This window comes from Solanum dulcamara, chromosome 4 (genome assembly GCF_947179165.1).
Source record: "Solanum dulcamara chromosome 4, daSolDulc1.2, whole genome shotgun sequence".
In the NCBI taxonomy this organism is placed as follows: domain Eukaryota; kingdom Viridiplantae; phylum Streptophyta; class Magnoliopsida; order Solanales; family Solanaceae; genus Solanum; species Solanum dulcamara.
The window spans coordinates 66,328,047-66,337,578 of record NC_077240.1 but is presented as its reverse complement, the minus strand read 5'-3'; the positions used below and the strand labels follow the sequence as shown (position 1 = coordinate 66,337,578).

The 9,532-nt window shown below is 33.2% G+C and overlaps 1 protein-coding gene and 1 long non-coding RNA gene across 2 annotated transcripts; both read right to left on the bottom strand.

Moving 5' to 3' along the window:
- Window positions 1-3,480: 3,480 nt before the first annotated feature.
- Window positions 3,481-6,927, bottom strand: LOC129887502 (uncharacterized). Its single transcript, XR_008766412.1, has 3 exons — window positions 6,337-6,927; window positions 6,002-6,095; window positions 3,481-4,796 (listed from the first exon to the last, which is right to left on the bottom strand). It is a non-coding gene; the product is annotated as an uncharacterized LOC129887502 (long non-coding RNA).
- Window positions 6,928-7,176: 249 nt separating this feature from the next.
- On the bottom strand, window positions 7,177-9,081 carry LOC129887500 (E3 ubiquitin-protein ligase RING1-like). The gene is made up of 2 exons (XM_055962617.1): window positions 8,240-9,081; window positions 7,177-7,638 (listed from the first exon to the last, which is right to left on the bottom strand). Exon 1 carries the CDS (start codon window positions 9,011-9,013, stop codon window positions 8,282-8,284), a length of 732 nt encoding a protein of 243 aa, XP_055818592.1. The 5' UTR covers window positions 9,014-9,081; the 3' UTR covers window positions 7,177-7,638; window positions 8,240-8,281.
- Window positions 9,082-9,532: the final 451 nt, after the last annotated feature.

Below are 9,532 nucleotides of genomic sequence, written 5' to 3'. Positions count from 1 at the left end.
TGTTTATATGGAGACAAGCTATGCATCGATTGATAATGCAGAATTTGATATGTATAAATTATTTTGTGTTAGATGTTTGGTTCGTTGCTTTAAATATTATAATGTGTAGTTTCAATTTATATGATGGTATTTAATTATGAACTTAAAAGAAAAGACTATCGTTTAAAATAGGTATTAGTGGTGTACAAAAGATTTTCTTAAAAAGTCATATGAATAAATCAATATAAGCAACATCATACTTTAGATAAATGCAATCTAAGTACACCACTATAACTCTACAGTTTAGAAGTGTCACTGTTTTTAAAAAAACCAACTTAATCGATCGACTAGAATAGTACAGAATCGATTTTTAGAATTTTTTTGAATAAAACCTATATAAATTTGTAATTGTATCAAATAATTGGGTAGGTTTTTATTTCGTAAAAATTAATCGAAAAAATATCGAATCATATCAAATAATATATGTATAATATATTTTATATATCAAATATAAAAATAATAAAATATTAATTTTTTTGCGTTAAACCCGAGATAATGAAAATGATTACGAGCGACAATATAATTAACACTCAAAGTCCTGACACTAAAAAATCTTATACTACTTCCATTGAAACAGTTCTAACATCTCAACTCTCAAGTTGTAACTAGTAAACTACAAGGTATTTCAACAATCTTGGATAACAAGCTACGAGATATTAGATATTTTCCCCCTCTTGTGATTTAAATTTCTCTTATTGGATATATAAACTAAGTAAACTCAATTCTTGAGTTTCATATTGATTAATTTCTTTCCGCTCGTGTAATATAAATTATATATATTTTTTTTGTCTTTGTTCAATCTTGATTTACACTACCATAATATAATGGGATGAATCTTTATTCTTGTTTTCTTAATTCACCTCCTTTTAAACAATACAAATGTCTAGAGATTTTTTGTCAAAATCGTAACCCAAGAATACATAGTAGCATGTTCTAACTTTTATTTTTTTTATAAGAAAAAATATCAAAAATTAACCGAACCGTACAGATACTGAGAGAAATCGAGATAATGAAACAGTTTTGAAAAGTCTAATTTCGATTATAAAAAATAAAATAACTGAAAAAATGATATGACATAAATTTTATAAAGAGAAAAGGGCCTAAAATTTCTTGAACTATTGAAAATGGTACAAAAATGTCCCTCATCCATCTATTGGGTCTAAAATGCTCTTAATATCCACATTTAAGTCCAAAAATGACCTTTTCTTTAACAAAAAAGGGCATGAAGGGCATTTTTGTATTATTTCCAATAGTTTGAGGGCATTTTAGGCCATTTTAATATTTTGTTAAATAAATTTTGATTTATAATTAATTTAAAATAATTAAATTGTATACAATAGATGGCCGCCACGTGTATAAATAAATTATTTAAATTATTTAATTAAAATTATGTTAAAGAAAATGTTATTTCTGGACCTAAAGGTGGATGACAAGGGCATTAATTTTCAGAATTTTATATAATAATCAACCACTTTTAGTTCCAAAAATGATCTTTTCTTTAGCATAATTTTAATTAAATAATTTGAATAAGTTTTTTAAACACGCGGCGGATATATATTGGTTATAATTTAATTATTTAAAACTAATTATAAATCAAAATTTCTTTAACATAATTTTAATTAAATAATTTGAATAATTTTTTTAAACACGTGGCAGCAATCTATTGGTTATAATTTAATTATTTAAAATTAATTATAAATCAAAATTTATTTAACAAAATTTTAATTAAATAATTTGAATAATTTTTTTTAAACACGTGGAGGTCATCTATTGGTTACAATTTAGTTATTTGAAATTAATTATAAATCAAAATTTATTTAACAGAATTTTAATTACGGAAAAGGGCCTAAAATATTTTCGAACTATTGAAAATGGTACAAAAATGCCCCTCAAGCCCTTTTCCGTTAAAGAAAAAGTTATTTTTGGACCTAAAGTTAGATGTCAAAGACATTTTAGGCCCAATAAATGAATGAAGGACATTTTTGTACCATTTCCAATAATTCAAAGGCATTTTATTTCATTTTTCGTTGTATAAAATAACCGTCTAAACTGTACCATTGGCACCCTCTACACGGCTGGTTTTCATTTTGAAATGTATTTATAAGAAACATGTTTAATTTTAAGCTCAAAAAATTGCAAATTGCAGAAAATAATGAGTAGTTTTTTCCGAAAAGAGATTTCTTTAAGTTGGCTTGAGTAACCTGATTTCACGATGGCTTTTAATTGTTTATTGGGAGTAATACAAGCAGATCGATGCAAGATCAGCTGATTTAATTACTCCATTTTAGGTAGGAGTCGGAGGTTTCATAATTGTTTGGATATTTTTAGTTGGCTACTTCCTCCATCACAAAATAAATATTGTTTTAGCAAAAAAACATTTATCCCAAAATTATCGCTTTAAAAATTTTAAGTAATAATTATTTTCAATTATATTTTTTTAATTGAAGAATAACTCCTTAATAGTGTTCAATTATAAAAAAAATTTAAAAAAAACATCCACTAAATAGAGATAATTTAACAATAATATTTTGTTTTGATTTCCTAAATGGGCGTAAAAAGGGATAAAACAACACTTAACTTGCGTTGGAATATGCAATATGAAGTCATGATTCCAAATCAGTGTTTGAACATACAATTTGAGATCATGATTTCACTTTAAATCCTAAATTCTCCAAAAACATGATTTTAAATTCTAAATCATAAGCAACAACAACATTTTCCAGTGAAATTCCACAAGTAAGGTCTAGAAAAGATAAAGTGTACACAAAACCTTACTACTACCTCATGGAGATAGAGAGACTGCTTTCGAAAGACCCTCGACTCGAATGTATCAGTCCCAAGTAGGAGAAAACAACAGATAAAGCATAGTTGTAGAAACTAAGAGCACTGTGAATTTTACGATACAAAAAACAATAACGGTAACAAAATGAAGTGATAATCGAAAAGCAACATCAACACAACTATAATGGCGCGACTAGTCCTATGACCAACCTAAAACCATCACAGGCCAAGAAACACTTTACCCCTACTAGCCTTCTACCTTAATACACGACTTTCATAGCTTTCTATTTAAGGTCACGTCCTTGGTGATATGAAATTGCGTCATATCTTATCTAATTACCTTTCCCCAATATTTTTTCGGTCTACCCCTACCCCTCCGCGTAACCCCTAAATCCAACCGCTAGCACTTTCTCACTGGAGCGTCGATTCACTTCCTCTGCACATACCCTCACATAAAAATTCATACCAATCAGTGGATGGACACATACTGCAGGATCATAACTGTTACGATATGCGACATATAGTGCATGCCTACACGCATTTGCTACTCCTTGAAGGAAAAAGGAAAAGTCTATACATGTACAATTGATTCTCGAACAGTAAGAGCTAAGACTGATGCCCCTATTCACTCCTTGACATTTTCTCATCCTTATTGTAGACTTGAGCAAACTGGCTAAGCCGCATTTTTTGCATTCTTTGCATTTGGCATTTGTCCTGTAAAAAGCCCTTATTGGAAAGAGCTAAATTATTAGTTCTCACATTTAGATTCACGTTCGACAATGCTACATTAAGAGCTTATTGAACTATACAACTTGACAAAGTAGAAACCCTGCTATTACAACAGTTAAATCACATGTACAAATATCACCAACAAATGAACAAGAGCACAGCACCCCGGCACTCGTTGGCTGATCAAAGTCAAAGCAGCCTGCTCCTTTTGAACAGGTCACCGATAGAACCATTGATTCTTCAGAATTTAACATCACGATCACCTCTAAAGTTACCCGGTTTGGTTCCAACCTTGGTCATTCATTCAGCAAAGCTACAATTAGAGCACACATTCGTCGACCAACCCATTGACTTGGTAGCAGTTGTTTCAAACATTTGTTGCGTCCTAAATCCAGTCTACCTCCTAAAGAAGAAGCTGTTCAAAGACTATATGACTTGTGAGAATAAAATCCTTTTTAAATTACAATCACTATAAAACATGCTGGCCCTTGAGCAAATATGTGAGAGCAACATCCTCCCTTCTCTTTCAAAGAAAAAGAGTTATAATTATGGACCTTTCACCCTGACTACTTTTCAAAAGCGGTTTAACTTCAAGTGGCAGCTAGTCGAACCCCAATATACGGTGTGGGCTAACAACTAACAGATCTACAATGGCAAATCTAATGGATCACAAACAACATAGAAAAACCAGAACTCAGAAGGGTAATCACAAGGCAGAAAATCAAACTCAGGATATGGATTCTTCTTCTTTATTTATAAGAAAGCCTAAAAGTAAACCCTGGATATGGATTCCATGTATATCTGAGCATAGTTGCATAAGGTACCATAGTCTTGCATCATAGACCTTTGACCTAAAGACGTTTATGTGGAGAGCATGCGTCTAACTTTTTACATACAACAACTAAAAACCCAATGTAATATCATAGAGTGTGCTCTGGGCAGGGTAGAGTGTACGCAGACATAACCCCTACCACCTTGGAGGTAGAGAGGCTATTTCCAATAGACACTCAGCTATGCGTCTTACTTTTACATGTATGGGAAAAACAAGGAAATGAGACCACCCTGGAGTTGGACCAAAATTCTCACCTGTTAGATGGGTACAGTTAAGTGATGGACAGCAGATGCAGAAAAGACTAAGATGTGAGTAAATAAACACTAGAGGCATTTATTAGCCTGATACTTGACTTCCCTGCCCACTCAGTGAAAACCTGCCACCAGTCTAGGATCACAGAGCTGTATATACAAAGCTGAAACAATTGATCAGAAAAACAAGTTAGAAGCGGAACCTGAGCAAAATTTACCTACAAGAGAAAAGTACAAATACTTGTGCCTCAGCTATTATGCAAATAAAAAGTACTTCAATTTTGTGCCTCAGCTATAAGGAATTACAAAAGCAGATAATTATATTTGAAATGATAGGTATGGTACATGAAGTAAAACTGAATCCAGTAGTTAAATTCTGCCAGAAATGCTACTTTTTAGCATATTTAGGCTCAAATCTTTTGAAATTCTACAAAAAGAGTAACTTCATCCACAGTTCAAGAAGCAATCACTTTATTTACATTTATAGTTATCATCATCTTGTTTTTCCTTTGATACTATTAGTTTTGTAAGATAAATATCAAAACTGATATACTCCAGAATGTTTGGCATCATTCCTTTTCTAAACATCTTTCAAAAGTTGAAATTCATTACATTACTGAAAAAAATTAAACTTTGATGCAACATTTCTCTATCAAAAACTAATTTGTTAACCACTTTTTAAAATATTTTTCTCCACTATCACTAATATTTACATATAAGTCATAACATTTCAAAAACAATATTCAATCAAATAACGCCATAGAAAATGGGAAAAAATATAATTATGATAGTCATGATTTTCTCTTTCTATAGAAATATGTTCAGAATCAGTAGCACCATAGAGCGCCACCCCCAGACTTTAAATAAGGAATGGAGGATGAGAATAAAACCATATGAAGCTGAACTAAATCCATCTCTTAATAAGTAAGCCATTTATGTAAACAATTTCAATACCAAGTTGGTACCGAGAGTTCCAAAAAGCATTTGTGAACTATACACCCTATGCATCTATGAAATCAATGAAGTCTAGCACTTGACCTGGTATTTAAAACAAAAAAGTACTCAACAATAATATACCCAGTGTAGTCCCATATGCGGGGTTTGGGGAGGGTAGAGAGTACGCAGACCTTACCCCTACCTTGGGAGGTAGAGAGGTAGTATTCCCTCGGCTCAAAGTAGTGATTTGGATGGCGAAAGGGGACAAGGGTCCGCCTCTTTGAAGTGTGAATCGCTGGAAAAGTCTGGCCGGTCGCCGGAGAAGTCTAGTCGAGTCGACTGATAGAAGTCGCATTCTAAGAGTGCAACTGTGCAAATTTGGAAAGGAAATCCTAAAATTACATTTTAACTTTTAAAATCCTAAATTGGTCACCTTTTTAAAAGAAAATACAAAAGGCGTCGCCAAACCATGAGTGATATGTATATCCCCTTGCTGCATGGACAAAATCATAAGCATTGTAACCTTGCTGCACGGAACAAAATACAGAATAAACCAAGGAAAGGCCATTAGAAAACAATAAAAAGACAACGCCAACAAAGAGTGATATGTATATCATTAAATTCAACAAACCAGGAGAAGAAAAATTAGCAAAACCCTAGATTTGACAGCACATATAGATAAAAAATAATGAAGCCAATAAGAAGCAACTAAACAAACATTAGAAAAGGAGGATGACATGCAGCGAACAGTATAGCAAAAAAAGTTACCTTGCTTAGATTTCTGGAAGCTGCCTCTGCCATTCATAAGGCCATGTGGCCTTCCTCTTTTTCGACCATCACCGAATTCCATTGAAGCCATAGAAGAACTCGCATTCGCAAAAGTTGGAGACAAGAAGAAAAAAGAAATTGAAACCCTAAAATCTCAGAGAAAACAAAGGGTTGGCACGAATTGCTGCTTTAATATTGGCAAAAGTACTTTTCATATTGATTAGCGAACACAAACTGCTACTCTCCAAAAGTAATTTTTCAAGAAGCACGTTTGCTAAAAAACAAACCTCACTTGTGAGATTTCGATGGGTATGTTGTTGTACTATTGCCAAAAATCACTTTTCAATATAAGCAGATTTCTTAAGCTTGGCTAAACAGGTCTCATCACAAAATTCCTACTACCCCAAAAACTCTATGATCTGTAAACAGTTGTACTATACAAAAAGAAAGAGCTAAAGATTTATCTACGGGACATCTCTGACACTTGTACCATATCATCAAGAAATTTAAAAATGTAAGATCGGATTCAACCCATAAGTACAAAGAATCATCATTTACCGATGATGGTGACCTCAAAACTAGATTGTCCTAAACATTGGAAGATTACCTGAATACAGTTGTATTGAATGCTTAAAAAGCCAAGAATTGTTAACATTACCAAGAAGATGTCATGTATAAGCCATTCAAATAGGCTTCAACCTCTTTTACAAAGATTTGAACCAATTGAATCATGTCCAAAACAAACATAAACACCGGGGTTGGCAATTATCACTCATTTCTTGTTTATTACAACAAAAGTTAAAGAAGTATCATACATTTTTTATAAAAGAGCTTAATTCTTGATTGAATTAATATTATGAAATAAAACTTTACAAAAGTTATATGGAAAGTTTGAAGAAATACTTCACAACACTGCATTGCTTAACATTATAATGTTGAAACACAGCAGAGGTTTCTATCTCTAAGTGACTAGTATGGACAAATAATTAATCTAACTGTTGCTCCCAAATGTGACGTTTTCTCATTTCCTCTAGTTCTACGACAAACATGGGAAATCCGTAAAGGTTGACCGCTACAGACTTGATGTAGCGTGAAAATGAAAGCCCAACACCCCCCTCCCCCACTGCTAACAAGGGAAATAGCAACAACCAACTTGCCATATATGCTAGTACCAGCACTGATGTATCTTCCACCAAGCAGACTCCAATAGTTTACTTGGGCCCTTTGGCCTCTGTATCTGTTTCAGCAGAATACCATTCTTCAAAGCTTTCCACAAGAGTTATCACCTTCTTCAACTAGGTACTGCAAACAAGAGGCATTAGGTAGAAATAGGTTAGGTCTTAAAAGGTACATCCCACAATAATGACTAATTCTATGATGCATTCAGTTTTGTTTCTTGTAACGTTTTTTCTGAAGTCTGAAATCCATTAACAAGTGTACTTATCATTTCTTTCCCATGTCTACGTATAAAAGGTCTATTTTTTTCCAAAGTCTCTCCTCATAAAGTTAACTTCATGGCAAGTTTCGTAGTCACCAAATCAAAATTTACAGATAGGAATTTACACTAGATTCTATTGCCATAAAAGGCTTCAATATCCTATAGATCTAAGAATTATTAACAAACTAAAACTTTATGTACATAAATATGCTCTAGTAAACTGCCATCAGAAGAGTTTCAATGTTCACAACAAACGTTAATCTCCATAGAATGCATCAAAAACTCCACATATGAACTTATGATAAAATGTGAACATCAACTAAGAGTAACATAACATATATCCTATATTTCAGCATAAGGAAGAGGGCAGCTAAATAACACTTCATGTCCCACTAAAATTTAAATCTTTTTTGGCAAAATCAAAAGACATTAAAGATACTGATCCCATTATAGATAAAATCATACCCAAAAAGATAATTATATACATATATGTTTCTCTTTTAAACTTCATGCATCAACCATCATTATATCACCATCTTCATCGCGCATTTCGTCCAGATCCCTTTCTCTAAGGTCATCATCATCCTCACCAACTTCACTCAATCCTAAGGATGATGCTGTTGATACTAGAACAACACTATTATCTTGAAATTCTCTATCACCATTTTCACCATCCAAAATAACTTGCAGGTCCTTTTCAATTTCGTCTTCAGCTTGTCGCGGCAATTTATGCCGGCAGAGTGGACAAGTATTACTCCGATTAAGCCAAGGGACAATACAATCATAATGAAAGTAATGCTTACAAGGCAATTGACTCGCTTCCGTATCAATTCCAAACTCCTCCATACAAATCGGACAGTTTTTCGATGATTCATCAATTTTCACAATCGGGAGTGAGTCAAGAAACGATTTAAGAGTTGGAGAACGGAATTGAGTTGAGTTAAACAACTCAAACGAAAAATCGTCGGAATCACTCTCATCGGAATCTGTTTCCGAATCAGAATAATCAAAAGTGACAGAATTGATGGTGGAAAGGGTAAAATTGGCAGTAAAAGGTTGAAAAAGAGGCGTAAGACTGGCAATGGTGTAGTTAGGGAGGAGGTGGCGGTGAAAGCAACGAGGGCAGCGAAAGGAGGAGCTCACGCCGGCGCTGTTGGTTATGTGGAAGGCGTCGTTGCAGTTGTAGCACCGGTAAGAACGGCGGCTAGAGGCGGTGGAGAGGGTGGCCTCCGTCGACATGACGTACTTTTGGTGTGCTCTTGTTCGGTTTCTCGAGGCATTATTATAATGTTTTTTTTTTTTTTTTGGACAAAGGTTAAAAATGTTAATTCAAATTATTTTGGCATTATTCATCGTCTTCCTCGATTTTCTTGAGGCACTAATATAATTTTCTTGAAGCACTAATATAATTTTGGTCATCTAAAGTTGGTACCAACTTTCACTTAAATACCTTAACTAGACTTTATTTATTTTAGACACCTCAAATAAAGCTCTGATGTATCATTTTGACATTTTTTTGACGATGACCAAAATATATTAAGTGTGTGTAATGCACTCGTCTGACGTGTCAAAAACAACAAATAATTATCAAATAATGACTTTTAAATAAAAAAAAATGACCAATAATTTAATGACACGTGATATTTTTTTTATCCAAATAATATTATTTTAAAAAAATAAAAATTAACTATTAACCCCACCCACCCCACCGTCATCTTCTCCACCCTACCCACCCCAACCCAACCGCTCCCCAACCCC

Bases quoted from the DNA above. Each gene is read 5' to 3' on its own strand.
- LOC129887500 (XM_055962617.1), bottom strand. From the start codon at position 9,013: ATGTCGACGGAGGCCACCCTCTCCACCGCCTCTAGCCGCCGTTCTTAC.